Source organism: Sphaerodactylus townsendi, linkage group LG01 (genome assembly GCF_021028975.2).
Source record: "Sphaerodactylus townsendi isolate TG3544 linkage group LG01, MPM_Stown_v2.3, whole genome shotgun sequence".
Taxonomy (NCBI): Eukaryota; Metazoa; Chordata; class Lepidosauria; order Squamata; family Sphaerodactylidae; genus Sphaerodactylus; species Sphaerodactylus townsendi.
The window spans coordinates 5,222,339-5,238,802 of record NC_059425.1 but is presented as its reverse complement, the minus strand read 5'-3'; the positions used below and the strand labels follow the sequence as shown (position 1 = coordinate 5,238,802).

Here is a 16,464-nt window from a genome sequence, read left to right as displayed (position 1 = left end):
AGGGGCTCTCTCAGCCGTGACCCCAGGCAGACCCTCCCCCCCTGCCCATTGCCTGCAGATCCAGGGCTGCCCAGGTGTCTTTGCAGTTTTCCAACCCCCGTCAGGCAAACACCCCCTCTGGAGGAAAGACCCCCCCCCAGATAGGCCTCCCAAGAGCCCCCCCCACCATGTCTCCACATCTCTGTCCCTGAAAGCTGATGTCAATACCCCCCCCCCCCCCCCACAAAAAAGGCCTCCATATGTAGCAAGAAGACGGCCAGCGGGGCAGACAGCTGACATGGCGTTTATTGCATTTTCCCAACAGCCTCCGAGCTGTTTCCGGGATCACCACGGAGAGGAAGACAGGCGGGGCAGGCCGGAGAGCGCCGCTTAGGCCCCAGGGAGAAGAGGGGCTCCCTTTCCTAACCCCCCCTCTCTGCAGGGGGCTCTTTCGTCCTCACACCAGCAAATGTCCCCCGGGTGGTCTGCTCTCTTCTGCCCCCCCATGAGACACAGCTCCCCCCCCCCCGACAGCTCCCCTCTTCTCCCCGAGGCTTGGCTTGGGGGCTGCAGGCCAGCGAGGGTCCCCTCGGGGTGGGTGCAACGAGGCCCCTCCACCAGCCGGTGGGGTTAGTGCCTAGGTGGATGGCTACAGGTGAGACCTACGTGAGTCAGGTGTGCGAGTGTGTCCCACCCCCCCTCCCCTCCCCGTCCCACCCTACAGCTACAGGCTCTACGGGATTCCCAGGCGGCAACGAGGGGCTTCCGCAGGGGCTGCTGCCGCCGCCGCCTCAGTAGTAGGTCTCCTTCTCCACCCAGCCTGCAAAAGAAGGGAGAGAGGAAGAGGTCAGCGGAGCGGCCAGGGCAGGAAGCTGCCAGCAGTCCGGCAGGAATGGCCCGTGGAGCTTTGGGCTGACCCTCAAGGGACCTCTGGGGTCTGGGCTCATTCGGATAACCAGAGGGGCCTCTCTTTATCCTGGGCAGAGACGTGCCTTTCAGAGGGGACACGCTCTTCCCTGTTCCTCCAAGGGGCCACGTCTGCCTGACTCAGAGCATGAGGCTCAACAGCCAGGGGTCCGGCCAAGGGTTTTTAGGAAGTCGAGTTTGGACGAAGAAGAAGAGTTTGGATTTATTTCCCGCTTTCAGAGGTGGGATCCAGCCGGTTCTCACAGGTTCCCGAGAGTAGGTGACTAATTATTTGTGTGTGCCGAGAGGGGGTGACTAATGGGTGATTTTGCCACGTGATTTTTGCCTTCGTTACACCCCTCCTCTCAGCAGCAGCGCGCAGAACTTGAAGCAGTCTAGCAGGAGGCGCACCAGCGTGTGTGGCAGCCTGCGCCTGCGTGCATTCGTTTCCCGCCCAAGGACCGGCGCAGCGGCTGCGTCCTTGCCACAGCCCCGCCCAGGAATGCCCTGCCCCTGGAATGCCCGGCCACGCCCCCGTCGTTCCCCGCCCATCCCCATTGGTGCTACACCACAGTTTGAATCCCACCACCATGGGAACCTGTTACTAAAATTTTTGGATTCCACCACCGCCCGCTTTGCTCTACCAAAAGGTGTCTCAAACTCCTTCCCTTCCTTTATCCCCTCAGCAGACACCTCACGAGGTAGGTGGGGCTGAGAGGGTCTGTGGGGCGCCCCCAGGTCACTCAGCAGGAATGTAGGAGTGGGGAAGCAAATCCAGTTCACCAGATAAGAGTCTGCCACTCAGGTGGAGGAGTGGGGAATCAAACCCGGTTCTCCAGATGAGAGTCCACCTGCTCCTAGCCACTTCCGCCCAGCAAGGTTTCTGGCTGCCCACAAGAGATTTGATTCGCTGTGCAGTTGTTTTTGTAAATATTGTTTTGGCAGCAGCTGCCACCAACAGAAGTGAAGCCGCAGTAGCCATTTTGGGCTTGCCTCCCCCTCCTCACACAGTCGTTGTGTGGTGGCCAATTTGTGGCTGCGTCTGTCACACGGTGTCAACAGTTACTGAAAGGTGTTCATTGGTTCAAAAAAGGTCGGGGGAGCAGCAGTGGCGTGGTGGCTAAGAGCAGTGGCTAAGAGCAGGTGCACTCTGATCTGGAGGAACCGGGTTTGATTCCCCGCTCTGCCGCCTGAGCTGTGGAGGCTTATCTGGGGAATTCACATGCCAGCTGGGTGACCTTGGGCTAGTCACAGCTTTGCGGAGCTCTCTCAGCCCCACCTACCTCACAGGGTGTTTGTTGTGAGGGGGGAAGGGCAAGGAGATTGTCAGCCCCTTTGAGTCTCCTGCAGGAGAGAAAGGGGGGATATAAATCCAAACTCTTCTTCTTCTTCAATTAAAAAGAACAGCTTGATAGAAATGGAGGCACAAAAGGGGTCCGGCCCCCGGGGCCAACGAGAGCCGTGGCAGCCCCCGAGCCCACGGGGAACTCACCGCCTGGATAGCGACGGAGGAGCAGCTTCCGCACCTCGTCGTAGATGAAGATCAGCAGGCTGTAGGGGAAGGCGCAGAACCACCAAGTGACCCTGCAGATGTGGGGGGGGGGGAAGGGCGGGTGTCAGCGCAGGAGAGGAGAACAGCAGGCAGAGGCAGCCCGTGGAGGGGGGGGGGGCACACGAACGGGGCAGGGCACACGCGCCAGGGGCGAGCCACTTACTTGAGTGGGTACATGCGCAAAGCCACGCCCATGCCGGGGCAGTAGGACAGGAAGGCGGCCAGGGCGGTTTCTTCCAGAAGGCCAAATATCAGGATCTTGTTCCTGGAGAGGAAACGGCAGGAGGGTCATGAGCCAAGGAGGCTCCGTGGGGCTGAGTGGGGGGAGGGTCCACCTGCCCCGCCCACCCCAGGGGCCTCCGCCAGGGCCCCCCCCCGCTCACTTCATGCCTTGCTGGAAAACGGAGTTCCGCCGGGTCTTGCAGATGATGAGGTCGGCCCACTGGACCACGACGATGCTGGCAAAGAAGGCCGTGTGGCAGGTGAACTCCACCACCTTGCGCTGCTCGTACGTCTGCAGAAGGGCGGGGGGGGAGAGGAGGCACCGTGAACGTATGCCCACCCCTCCCGAACCAAGCCCAGAGCAAACAAAGCACGCCCCTGCTGCGTCAGACCACTCCAACCGCCCCTTGGGGAGCCCCCATGCCAGACAACAGTACGCAGGTATACTGCTTATGTACACGGAGGCTCCAGGAGACCTTCTGCGCTAAGAGCCACTCACCCACTCCTGACCGTAGCTGTCCTCCAGGTCATTCTTGGAACGGTCGTCCCAGTCCAGACGGATGCCCAGCAGGGTGGTCGGGAGAAAACCGTTTTCCGCCAGGATCACGAAATAAGTGAAGAAGCCCCCCAGAGCCTGGATCATACCTGGGGAGAATGCGGGGGGTGGGGGGGGAGAGGTCAGGGCCCTGGCTGGCCAGAAAGGCTTCGGCTCTTTTCTGTGCCAGGATAAGATCCTCGTGGGCCTGCCCCCCCCCTTGCCGTGGGTCTTAGGAGGAAAGCAACCGGGGCAGGAGACAGCGCAGTGGGGGGGACTCCTCTGTGCCATCCCCACTTTCTAGGATGGATATTTGCGGAGGGGGGGGGTCTTGTTCCCCTCCTCCGTGGCAGCCTTTGGGGTCCACAGAGTAGCCTTTCCCCCTCTCGGGTGCCTTGAGGGGCCTCCAGGCCGGGGCTCACCCTCCCCAGGGTGATTCAGGGGCGCCGATTCCAGAGGTGCTCGTCAGCCAATCAAGTGCTGCCTGCTCTGCTTCCCCTGCCGTGCCACCCTGCCAGGCGCCCTCCTCTGCCCTGCTTGTGTAACCCCCATGCTCAGAATGGGTTGACCCAGAAAGGGGTGGAGACTCAAAGCAGCAAGAGGCTGCAGCAGACCTCATGTAGTTGGAGGAGACGAGGCTACCAGACTCGGACCTTGGTTTGTATAAGCCCTGAACACCTTGTTAAGGGTTTTCTTTTTATGTTTGCAATGGGTGAGAGTTCTCCTGGAAACCTTCACCGTGTTGAATCCTGTTCACCCAGCCCTTGGAGTCTTCAGGAGCCAACCCACTTGCAAAGAAGAATTGGACTTGGCAATATCAGAAGACTGCAACTAGAAGGACTTGAAAATGCAAACCTGAACAGGACCTTGAAGTGTGATGTTAAATGTTGATGTTTGATGTTAAGAAAGTAAACCGTTTTGTTTTTAACATTTGTTGTTGCAAACTCATTCCAAGTTCTGCCCCACAGAACCCACAAGCTGAGGTTACACTTGCCCACTGCCTGCTGGGTGATTCTGGCCTTCTGCTGAACGGGTCGGCCCATTTGTCATTCAGGTGGAACCAGTATGGGAGCCCCCCCCCCCCCCGATGCAGCTGATGTTGCACCCAAGGGGGCCGCTGGTGTCTGTAGCTTCTGAACCCTCCGGGATGAGCCCGCCTGCTTCTCTCTTCCCCATGGGCAGATGTGGGAGACCTGCCCCTTTGTAGCCGCTGGGCCTCAGGGTCACCTGCTCTGCCTTGTGGGGATCGGAGCCAGTGCCGGGGGCCAGGTCCACTCACCAATCTGCCCGTAGGCCATGCTGATGAGGCGCTCGTTCACCAGCTTGTCCGTCTTGGAGTTGCGCGGCTGCCGCTTCATGATGTCGCTCTCTGCAGCCTCGTAGGCCAGGGAAATAGCTGGGACCTGCAAAGCAGCCAATGAGGGGGGGCTCAAAATGGGGGGTGGGGGGTGTATGAGCGGGGGGGGGGGGTCACCTCCATGAGAGAAACAGACATTGCTCGGAGGTCATCATCTCCTCATCAAGCAGGGCTCCGTAAACCGGGGTCCCCAACCTTTCCGAGCCTGCGAGCCCCTCTGGATTCCGGCCACGGCCACAGGACGGCCACCACAACTTCTCTCCAGGGCCAGCCGTCTGCAACCTGTGGCTCTCCAGATGTTCAATTGGCCACGCTGGCAGGGGCTGATGGGAATTGTAGTCTGTGAACATCTGGAGAGCCACAGGTTGCAGACCCCTGCTCCAGTCAGTCAGTAAAGTGGCATAGGAGGTTAAGAGCTCGTGTATCTAATCTGGAGGAACCGGGTTTGATTCCCTGCTCTGCCGCCTGAGCTGTGGAGGCTCATCTGGGGAATTCAGATTAGCCTGTACACTCCCACACACTCCAGCTGGGTGACCTTGGGCTAGTCACAGCTTCTTGGAGCTCTCTCAGCCCCACCCACCTCTCAGGGTGTTTGTTGTGAGGGGGGAAGGGCAAGGATATTGTCAGTCCCTTTGAGTCTCCTGCAGGAGAGAAAGGGGGGATATAAATCCAAACTCTTCTTCTTCTTTGTGCCTGCCACAGCAATGTTTTAAGAAATCAGAAGTCTGGCTGGGTGAAAACTCCACCTGGCTCTGACTGGGCTCTAAAAATCCTTGGGCAGGGCACGTGTCTGACTGGCAACGCATCTGACTGGCAACTAATATCCCCGGGGGCAACTAATCTGGTCACGTGGGGGGCACAGAATCGGCCCCCCACGTGATCAGATGCCTTCTCCTTCTGTCTGACTTTGGCCTTCCTCGGCCCCGCCCACGTCTTTGACAACGTGGGCGGGGTCTCGGGAGGCCGAAGTCAGACGGGGCAGCAGGAGGCAGGGGGGTGGGGCTCTGCGACCCACGTGGGGGGGGGGCACCCAGAGGAAGTTTTATCCCCGGGAACCATTTCCCCCATATGCCTCTGCCCTTTGGGGGCACCAGAACATGGGTGGGAGGCTCTATAGTGCCCAAGGGAGGCTCTATAGTGCTCACTGGGGTCACTGCTATTGGCTAAACCCAGGGAGGTGCTTCTAGAGAGGAGCTCTAGAGTTTTTAGGAAAGGCGCCTGAGTGGGATCTAGGCCCCCACCCCACCCCAGGCGCCACGGCGACACTCACCATGTCCGTGCCCAGGTCGATGCAGAGGATGGTGACGGTGCCCAGCGGCAGCGGGATATTGATGATGATGAAGAGGAGGAAGGGGGTGATCTCGGGAATGTTGCTGGTGAGGGTGTAGGCGATGGACTTCTTCAGGTTGTCAAAGATCAGGCGGCCTGCCGGGCGCAGGGAGGGGTGAGGGGGGCGGCCCGAGGAGGACAGGGGGACCTCTTTCCCTGGGGCCGCCCACTGGGGGGGGAAAAGGGGGGGCACTCACCTTCCTCCACGCCCGTCACGATGGAGGCAAAGTTGTCGTCCAGGAGTATCATGTCCGCCGCTTGCTTGGACACGTCGGAGCCGGCGATCCCCATGGCGATGCCAATGTCCGCCTTCTTCAGGGCAGGGGAGTCATTCACGCCGTCTCCGGTCACAGCCACGATGGCCCCCTACGTGGCAGGGGGAAATGTGGGAGGGGGGGCCAAAAGTGCTGCTACTGGGAGCAGCAGTGGCGTAGGAGGTTAAGAGCTCGTGTATCTAATCCGGAGGAACCGGGTTTGATTCCCCGCTCTGCCGCCTGAGCTGTGGAGGCTTCTCTGGGGAATTCAGACTAGCCTGTGCACTCCCACACACGCCAGCTGGGTGACCTTGGGCTAGTCACAGCTTCTCGGAGCTCTCTCAGCCCCACCCACCTCACAGGATGTTTGTTGTGGGGGGGGGGGAAGGGCAAGGAGATTGTCAGCCCCTTTGAGTCTCCTGCAGGAGAGAAAGTGGGGGGGATATAAATCCAAACTCTTCTTCTTCTTCTTCTACTGGGCAGGAAGAGGTGGCTACGGCTGGCACTCTCCTTGCCAGGGTGTTTTCTGCTACTGCTGCCCCCTGTCCGAAGACCTCATTCCCCACTATCCAGCCCACCAGTCAAGACCCCAATTCCGAGCCCTGTTCTCTCTGTCCTGCCGCCCCCCCAGAAAGGTGAGGGATCTGGATACCACAGACAGGGCTTTTTGGTGCTGGCCCCATACCTGTGGAACGCCCTCCCCTAGTGGCTGGCACCTACACTACTCCCTTGTAGCAGCCAGACCAGAAGGCTTCTGTTTACCCAGGTTTTAAAAATTATTATTATTATTACGGTTTGTTTCCCGAGGGTGCTGCCCCCGCACATCACTTCAACTATCCCTTGGTGAGAACGTGCAGAAGTGAGCCCCTGGGCCCTTGGGAACAACAGGGAAGGATACCAACAATGGCCCTCCAAAGTACAACCTATGAATTTAAGACGCAGCCCCAAAGCTGGGGTCCCTCAGAAGTTTGAGTGCTCAGAAAGAAGCGAGTTTAATGGGAGTTCAACTTTTTACTGAGGCTTTTAACTGAGTAGGTCTATCTCTTAATGCAGAGGTGTCCAGCTCTGGCGTTTCAGATGTTCATGGACTACAATTCCCATCAGCCACTGCTGGCAGCCCAACTGTGTACAGCAGTGGCTGATAAGAGCAATCCATGAGCTGGCATGAAACTGAACCTCCAGACAAATAATTAATTGATTGATTGATTGATTGATTGATTGATTAATTAATTAATTAATTGGGTTTATAAACCGCCCTCCCCCGAAGGGCTCAGGGCGGTGAACAACATAATACAATAAATATGAATTAAAACAGCTCTAATAAAATAAACCCTACCCCATTTAAATGCAGCATTTAATTAACTCAGGATGGCCTGTCAATTCCCATAAACCCCAAAGGGAAGGGGTGGCAGGATCTCCACAGTGTCATAAAGGCGGAGGAGGGCCCTTATCAACAGTGGTCTCCCCAAAGGCCAGTTAGCAAGCTCAGTCTTGCAGGCCCTGCGGAACTCAGCGAGATCCATGGGGCCAGGACCATGATGGAAGGTGTTCCCACCAGGCAGGGGAGCCAGAGCAGAGTGAAGGCTCTAGCCCAGGTGGAGGCCAGCCCATCATGAGGAATAGGGACCACTAGTAAATTAGCCTCTGCGAGCATGAGACCTATTTGGGACATATGGGAGTAAAGAGCGGTCCCTGCAGATACGAGGAGGTCCCAGGCAGCGCCAAGGCCTTGAAGGTTAACACCAACACCTTGAAAATGATTGAGATTACGATTGGTAACCAGTGCAGCGGTGGAGCACAGAGGGTGATATGTTCTCCATGGCACCTGTGAACATCTGAGGCAGCTGCATTCTGGACTCATTTTCAATCTCGAATCAGGCGCAAAGAGAAGGCAACGTAAATGGGGTTACAATAGTCTAACCTGGAGGTGACCGTTGCATGGACCACAGTGGCCAGGTCAGCTTGGGAGAAGGAAGGGGCCAACCGTCGGGCTGGCGTAGATGAGTACTTGACCCGGTTATATGGAGCCACCTGGGTCTCTCCCGAGGCGATCCAGGTGGACCCCAGGTGTGAGACTGAGGGGCTGGTGCCAATGGCCCCTCCCGCATTTGACTGAAATGTTTTTAATAGCAAGCTTCTCATAAGAACATAAGAACAAGCCAGCTGGATCAGACCAGAGTCCATCTAGTCCAGCCCTCTGCTACTCGCAGTGGCCCACCAGGTGCCTTTGGGAGCTCACCTGCAGGAGGTGAAAGCAATGGCCTTCTGCTGCTGCTGCTCCCGATCACCTGGTCTGTTAAGGCATTTGCAATCTCAGATCAAGGAGGATCAAGATTGGTAGCCATAAATCGACTTCTCCTCCATAAATCTGTCCAAGCCCCTTTTAAAGCTATCCAGGTGAGTGGCCATCACCACCTCCTGTGGCAGCATATTCCAAACACCAATCACACGTTGCGTGAAGAAGTGGCTTATGGTTCGTGAAGAAGTGGCTTATTCTCCTGGCTTATGGTTGACCACTTTCTTGCTGTTATTTTGAGGATTTCATGGTGTTGTTTCATTTCATGGTGTTGTTTCATTTCATGGTGTTGTTTCATGGAGGGACAGCAGAAACGTTCTCCATGGCCACTTGAGACAGGGCAGCGTGAGCCTGCAAGGCCATGGTTGGCTTGCTCTCGAGGCACCCGGCTCTGACTCCTGGCTCTTATTCTGGGTCAAACCAAATCCGCCAGTTTGTCGAGCGCTTCAAACATCTGCGCAACCCGTTTGAGCTGAGGGCATCGCAGGAGAGCAGCAGGGCCGCCGCAGGTGTCCGGGGCGCCTCAGCCAGGTGCTCTCCCGGAGGTGGGGGGGGGGGGGCTGACTAGCTGGGTACACCTTCACCTGCTCCTTTACAAATATATGTGCTTTGCCCTGAAGAAACCATCTGACTGACATGCCCTATGAGGAGAGACTTAGGGAGCTGGGGATGTTCAGTTTAGTGAAGAGAAGGTTAAGAGATGACATGTTCGCTATGTTTAAATATTTGAAGGGATGTCATGTCGAAGAGGGAGCCAGCTTGTTTTCTGCTGCTCCAGATTAATGGATTCAGGGTGCAGGAAAAGAGATTCTATCTAAACATTAGGAAGAACTTCCTGACTGTCAGGGCTGTTTGACAGTGGAACTCACTGCCTCAGAGTGTGGTGGAGTCGCCTTCTTTGGAGGTTTTTCAACATAAGCTGGGTGGCCATCTGTCAGGAGTGCTTTGACTATGTGTTCCTGCATTGCAAGGGGTTGGACTAGATGGCCTTTCGGGTCTCTTCCAACTCTAAGATTCTAAGCAAACCACCCTGCAGGTGATTCAAGTGGTCAGCCAGAAGAAGAAGAAGAAGAAGAAGAAGAAGAAGAGTTTGGATTTATATCCCCCTTTCTCTCCTGCAGGAGACTCAAAGGGGCTTACAATCTCTTTGCCCTTCCCCCCTCTAACAAGCACCTGCTGAGGTGGGTGGGGAGCTGAGAGAACTCTGAGAAGCTGTGACTAGCCAAGGTCACCCAGCTGGCGTGTGTGGGAGTGCCCAGGCTAATCTGAATTCCCCAGATAAGCCTCCACAGCTCAGGTGGCAGAGCGGGGAATCAAACCCGGTTCCTCCAGATTAGATGCACGAGCTCTTAACCTCCTATGCCACTGCTGCTCCAGAGAGGTTTGCCCTTCGGCACCTTTGACTCCCCTGCAAGGACGGCCTGTTCCAGAGAGTGGCGCGGGGGCATCGGAAAGCACTTCCATCCCAGGTGCTGGGTTTGGCTGCCCTCGTTCCTTGTTAGGACCCCACACAAAAGTCGGGACTGTCTTCTGGCAGACTGACGTGGCCTCCACAGCGGGGTTGTGGTTAAGAGCAGGTGGACTCTAATCCGGAGAACTGGGTTGGATTCCCCACTTCTCCACCTGAGTGGCAGAGGCTTATCTGGTGAACCGGATTTGCTTCCCCACTCCTACACATGAAGCCTGCCGGATAACCTTGGGCGAGTCACGGTTCTCTCAGGACTCTCTCAGCCCCACCGACCTCACGAGGGGGTCGTTGTGGGGAGAGGAAGAGAAAGGGAGTTTGTCTGCCCCTTTGAGACTCCTAGCAGGAGGGGAAGGCAGGGTGTAAATCCAAACTCTTCTTCGTGTCCAGCGTCCCACGAGCTGCCAGGTGTTCCTTACCTGCCGCTGGCAGCCCTCCACGATGATGAGCTTCTGCTGGGGGGAGGTGCGGGCGAAGACGATCTCCGTGTGGTTCTTGAGGATCTCGTCCAGCAGCTCCGGGGTCATGTCCTTCAGGTCAGAGCCGTGGACCACACACGCCTTGGCTTCCCTGGAGAAACCAACACAGGTTGGAGAGGGGGCGCCAGACCAGGGTCACCCAAGAAGTGCGGGCGGCTGCGTGGGAGAACTGACCGAGGGCTCCAGGGCCGACCTACCTGGGGTTGACCTGGCTGACAGGGATGTTCAGGCGGTCCGCGATGTCCTCGACGGTCTCGTTCCCCTCGGAGATTATGGCGAAGCTGCCGAGGTGGTAGAAAGCCTGTCACCATGATCACCTGCGGAAAAGAGCGGGAGGGAGCAGTCCAGGTGAGGCGTGCCCCCACACCAGCCGAGGCTGATGGACAGAAAGAGGACCGGGACTCCAGAGCTCGGCAATCCCAGCAGCCCCTGTGCAGGATGGGCCCTTAGACCACAGGTGTACCACTCACGGGGGCATGGGCTGTCCCATGTGCCTGGTCGCATGCCATCTAATCATGTCCTTGTGCCCAGCCTCTCCTGTGGCGCAGTGCCCGGTGGCTCCCTCTGTGCTGGGGCTGCGCTCGTTGGCACCGGGTCTGCCAGGCGCCGGGCCTGCAGGAGAGGCCGGGCACAAGAAGGTAGGGGCACAATTTGGGGGGGAAGGGAGGAAATTTGGGGGGACCCAGTGGGCGCCATTTGGATTGTGCCCTGTCGCCATTTTCTGTAGAGTGCGCCTCTGCCTGACACCTTAAGTCCAAGGGCGGCATGGCGAGGGGCGTTCCAGTCCCAACATTGCAGCTGTCACAACACACACCTGGGGCAACACAACTGCAGCCCGAACCCACAGATATAGTCACGGCACACTGGCGTGCTTTTGCTGTGTTCCAGCCCCCTTCCCTTCCCTCGCCATCTCTGCTCAGTTGCTGAGCCTGTCCGGCCAGGGGGGGGGTCAAACTTGTGGACAGGGGAAGACTTGAACTCCTCTCTCCCCCCCCAGCAGCCTTTGTTGCATTGCAAGGAGGGCGCAGGGCTGGCTGGGCACCCCGGCCTTCCCTCGCCATGTGCCGCTCTGTCCTCCGGCGGCTGTTACGTGGCTGTCCAGCCCTCAGGCCTGTGATACGCGGCCGGCTGCATCGCACAGACTCTGTGCCGTCTCCGTGCTGCTTAAGATAAAGGAGTCGCCAGCTCTGACTAGCCCCATACGCCAAGCCCCCAAAACTAGGTCTGTGCCCCCCCAGCCCCCTTCCCACAGGCACCAAAGCGGGGGGGGGGGGAGGAAAACTCTCCCTTCCCCCTCGACAGCTGGCAAAGGGAGATTAAGGGCACCGAGGGATAACGAATGCCACCAGCAACATCTTAGTCGGTCAAAAGGTTGAAGCGCGCAGCGGCGAGGAGAAACGGGGACGCACGGGAGGGTTGCGAGTCAGCGGGCGGCCATCTGGGGCTTGCAGCTGGAGCCGTCCCAGAAGCCAAGAAGGATTTCGATTTGGCCCGGCAAAGCCGCTGACCCCTCCACCCTCCCTTCCGCCCCCCCGCGGCCCGAGCGGTACCTTGATGCCAGCGCTCCGGCATTTCCCCACCGCGTCCGGCACGGCGGCACGGGGCGGGTCGATCATGGACATCAGCCCCACAAAGCAGAGTTTCGAAATGGGGAAGTTGACCTCGTCGGCGTCGAACTTAAAGCCACGAGGGAATTTCTTTTCGGGGAGGTAGACCTGGCAGAATCCTGGAAGTGAAACAGCGGGACTCAGTGAGGCCCAGCGCCACGGGGGGGGAGCCCACTTGCCTGCAGGGATGAGCAATGCGGCTCCCACACTCACCTTCCATTCCCATAGGAACCGGCCGCCTCTTTGCTGGAAGACTGTGCTCTTGAGAGCAACCCTTGCAAATGCTTAGCTTCACTAGAGACGAAGACCTGGGCATTATCGGCCCAGCGGGCCACATCCCGATACGCCGGATGACCTGACTGCCCCACTGCCCTTTGGAGGCAGTATGAAGCCCATGAAGCCCGGTTGCCTTGGCTGCCGGCTTCTGCAGGAGTTTCAAAGAACCTCCCCTGCAGCCTGGCCCTCCACAATATTTTCTGTTTCTTATGCAACCCCATGGAAAAAATAATTGCCCACCCCTGCACTAGGGGGACCATCAGGGTCTGATTCAACCGTTTCACTGTAAACCGGCCTGTCCTGGCAAGACTACCTGGACTTTAAAACCCCCAGAAATAAAGAGCCAAATGCCCTCTGCAGCTCCAAATGCCAGTTTTATGGGGCAGTCCCAACCTGTGGTGTTGTGGGGTTTCTGGGCTGTATGGCCGTGTTCCAGTAGTGGAATACGGCCATACAGCCTGGAAGCCCCACAACACCCCAGTGATTCCGGCCGTGAAAGCCTTTGGCAATCAAGTCCCAACCTGTCTTTGAAGAAGGGCTTGACCCCTGAACTGGGGCTAACTTGGGGTGGGAACGTAAGAACCAGAGGAGAGCCCTGCTGGATCAAACCAGGGAGTGTGGGTCTAGCCCAGCGTCCCATTGCCTGGAGGGCTCAGCAACAAAGGCTCGCTCGTTGGCCACGAGGGGGCCTGCTCTGATCTCTGCCACCTGCCACCTGCCCTGCCACGGCTTGCCTGTGGGCCTCCTCACCCAGCACTCTCTCGCCCAGCCCCCCCAGCTCCAGGTAGGCGTTCTGGAAGGCTTCCCTCAGCTCCTGGTCGAGGGGCACCTCCTGGCAGGAAGGATGGTGGAGCAGTCCAGGATCCTCTGAGCCCTTCATCCCTCCAGCACATTGGCCCTTGGGCGGTCTTCCTGTCGTGGATGGACAGCTAGAGCACAGGAGAGAGACCCCTCCAGGACCAAAGGGAGGGTCCACCATACCTAACTCACAGTGGAGCCCCTTCCAGGATATGTGTCTTATGTATGGATGTATGGATGTATGTATGTATGGATGTATGGATGTATGGATGTATGGATGGATGGATGGATGGATGGATGGATGGATGGATGGATGGATGGATGGATGGATGGATCATCTATCTATCATCTATCTATCTATCTATCTATCTATCTATCTATCTATCTATCTATCTATCTATCTATCTATCTATCTATCTATCTATCTATCTATCTATCTATCTATCTATCTATCTATCTATCTATCTATCTATCTATCTATCTATCTATCTATCTATCTATCTATCTATCTATCTATCTATCCTATCCTCCACTTCCATCCATCCTCCCTCCATCCTCCCTCCATCCTCCCTCCCTCCCTCTCCCTCCATCCATCCATCCATCATCCATCCATCCATCCATCATCCATCCACCATCCATCCATCCATCCATCCATCCATCCATCCATCCATCCATCCATCCATCCATCCATCCATCCATCCATCCATCCATCCATGTGATTGATTGATTGATTGATTGATTGATTGATTGATTGATTGATTGATTTCTGGCTGTCCTTCTGGGTTGCTTGCAACAATAAAAGTACCAGATTAAAATGAGCAACAAAACACTACGAAAGGTCCATAACGTTCATCTCTCATTAGACCAAGGGGAATGAATTTAAAAAGGCAGGAGAAAGGGAGGGGGAGAAAAGGGGGGAAGAAGAAGAAGAAGAGGAGGAGGAGGAGGAGGAGGAGGAGGAAGAAGAAGAAGAGTAAGAGTAGGAGTAGGAGGAGTTTGGATTTATACCCCACCTTTCTCTCCTGCAGGAGACTCAAAGAGGCTTACAAGCTCCTTTCCCTTCCTCTCCCCATAACAGACACCTTGTGAGGTAGGTGGGGCTGAGAGAGTTCTGAGAGAACTGTGACTGGGCCAAGGTCGCCCAGCAGGAGTGGGGAAACACATCTTGTTCACCAGATAAGCCTCCGCCATTCAGGTGGAGGAGTGGGAAATCAAACCCGGTTCTCCAGATTAGAATCCACCTGCTCTTAACCACTACATCATGCCAAGACAGGGGAGCTGTGATGGAAGGCCGTTGCTGCCCTCAACCGTAGGCCTGGTGGAACAGGTCTGTCTTACAGGCCCTGCAGAACTGTGATAGTTCCTGGGTCTCATCCGGCAGAGTGTTCTACCAGTCGAGGTCAGAGCCAAAAGTCCTCTGGTCTTGGTTGAGGGCAGCTGGGTGTCTTTTGGGCCAGGGATAATCTACAAGTTGCTATCCACAGAGTGAAGTGCTGTCTTGGGAGTGCCCCCCCCAACCGCCCCCCCCCCAGCCTGGCCTCATTTGTGGCTTCAGCCTCTGTGGACAAGGAGGGTGAGCTGGCTTTTGGTGTTGCACAATTCTTTTTAAAGGCCACAAGAGCATCAGTGCATTTAATCAGCAATTAAGAGTCTGTCTGTCTGTCTGTCTGTCTGTCTGTCTGTCTGTCTGTCTGTCTGTCTACCTAGGGAAAGTGTAGCCTGGTGCAAAATCTGAGTTTTCTGCCCCACCTCCTTGTCCGTATGTGTGGTTGCCTTCCCCCACCATGACTAAAGAACTTTTTTTTTGGCACCAGGTCTTGAAGTCAGTGTATGGACCCGAGGGAGGGGAGTATGGGAAGCTGATTTTCTACCCCATGAGACTAAATGGCCTCGGCCCGGTCTTTCGGGAGGGTTTTAATGAGGGTTATTGCGGACATTGTTTGTTACTGATCGCTGCGTTGTAAATTGTTTTAATGTATTTAAGGGTTATTGTATACATGTGGTTTATGTTGTTCACCGTAGAGCCCTTGAGTGAATGGTATAAACTCAATAATAAAATAAAATAAAAAATAGGTCCCCTTGGCCAGTATGCCCGTTTCCATATCTTTCAAATTTCTATGCTGTTCCCGTCACGCGTTTTGTAGATGCAGAACTGCTCCTGGGACGGGGGACGACCTAGCAGTGGTGGCGAACCTTTGGCACTCCAGATGTTATGGACTACAATTCCCATCAGCCCCTACAATTGGCCATGCTGAAGGGCTGATGGGAATGTAGTCCACTGGAGTGGGGTGCTCCTAACTGGTTTCTAGGGGACACCTGAGGGTCCCAAGGGCAAACCAGCCAGTCAGCGCTGGGGAGGGGCCGTGGCTCAGTGGAAGAGACATCTGCGTGGCCATTAGGGTCGGCCTTGTCTGCTCAGACCGGCAGCCCCTGAGCAGGACACCTGACGGAGGTCTTTGACCTGATCCTTTTAACTGGAGAAGCTGGGGACTGGACCTAGATCTTCTACCTGCCAGGCAGGTAAACGTGTCAGGTGTCTGAGGCAGGAAATGGCAGCTTCGCATGTGATTCACGTGGATCTGGGTAGCTTGTTTCGGTGGGAAACTATCAGTGGCACAGATTTTTCTATTTTTTTTCCTAGACCTCCACCTTGGAAAGGAAAAGGGTGAAGCTGGAGGTGAAACGGTGGAAGTACTTCCAGGCCGGCTCCACGGCTGCCGTGGCCCGTTGCTTGGGCGGTGGCCCCCTCTAGTGGCTGTTCCCAGCCCTTCGTCAGGCCAGGAGAAACGGATCGTGGCACGGCTTGCAATTAAAAGCCGGAGACATTGATCCCAGTTTGTTCCATGGCATTCTCAGAAATAATTAGCAGCTTATTAATTTACTTTTGTATCCTCCTAATGAGTCTCGACATAGTTTACAAATTCTAAAATCTGTCGTAAAGTCCAGCAGAAAACAAAACAGAACGAACTAGCCAATTCCCAGGTTTTGAACAAGAAGCAAGAGGGTGAGGGGGGGGACGATAAGCATTAAAAATATTTGTATTCCGCTTTTCCAGAATAATTTCTGTCCAGAACGGCCCACAACAAAATCAGACCTTGAAAAATTCCTCTCTTTCTCACAATACCAGAACCAGGGGACATTCATTGAAAATGCTGGGGGGAAGAATTAGGACTAATAAAAGGAAACACTTCTTCACGCAACGTGTGATTGGTGTTTGGAATATGCTGCCACAGGAGATGGTGATGGCCACTCACCTGGATAGCTTTAAAAGGGGCTTGGACAGATTTATAGAGGAGAAGTCAATCTGTGGCTACCAACCTTGATCCTCCTTGATCTGAGGTTGCAAATGCCTTAACAGACCAGGTGCTCGGGAGCAACAGCCGCAGAAGGCCATTGCTTTCGCATCCTG

The 16,464-nt window shown here is 56.0% G+C and overlaps 1 protein-coding gene across 1 annotated transcript in view; it reads right to left on the bottom strand.

Annotated features, from left to right (window-relative positions):
* Positions 1 to 267: 267 nt before the first annotated feature.
* Positions 268 to 16,464, bottom strand: part of LOC125439894 (sodium/potassium-transporting ATPase subunit alpha-2-like) — a 55,730-nt gene continuing 39,533 nt past the window's right edge. Inside the window, 15 exon segments of the mRNA XM_048509228.1 lie at positions 268 to 799; positions 2,378 to 2,469; positions 2,601 to 2,702; positions 2,821 to 2,951; positions 3,159 to 3,304; positions 4,474 to 4,597; positions 5,822 to 5,976; positions 6,078 to 6,246; positions 10,315 to 10,465; positions 10,572 to 10,664; positions 10,666 to 10,691; positions 11,925 to 12,100; positions 13,008 to 13,094; positions 13,097 to 13,171; positions 13,174 to 13,186. Of these exon segments, the coding sequence (XP_048365185.1) occupies positions 771 to 799; positions 2,378 to 2,469; positions 2,601 to 2,702; positions 2,821 to 2,951; positions 3,159 to 3,304; positions 4,474 to 4,597; positions 5,822 to 5,976; positions 6,078 to 6,246; positions 10,315 to 10,465; positions 10,572 to 10,664; positions 10,666 to 10,691; positions 11,925 to 12,100; positions 13,008 to 13,094; positions 13,097 to 13,171; positions 13,174 to 13,186 (1,569 nt within the window). The 3' untranslated portion in view covers positions 268 to 770.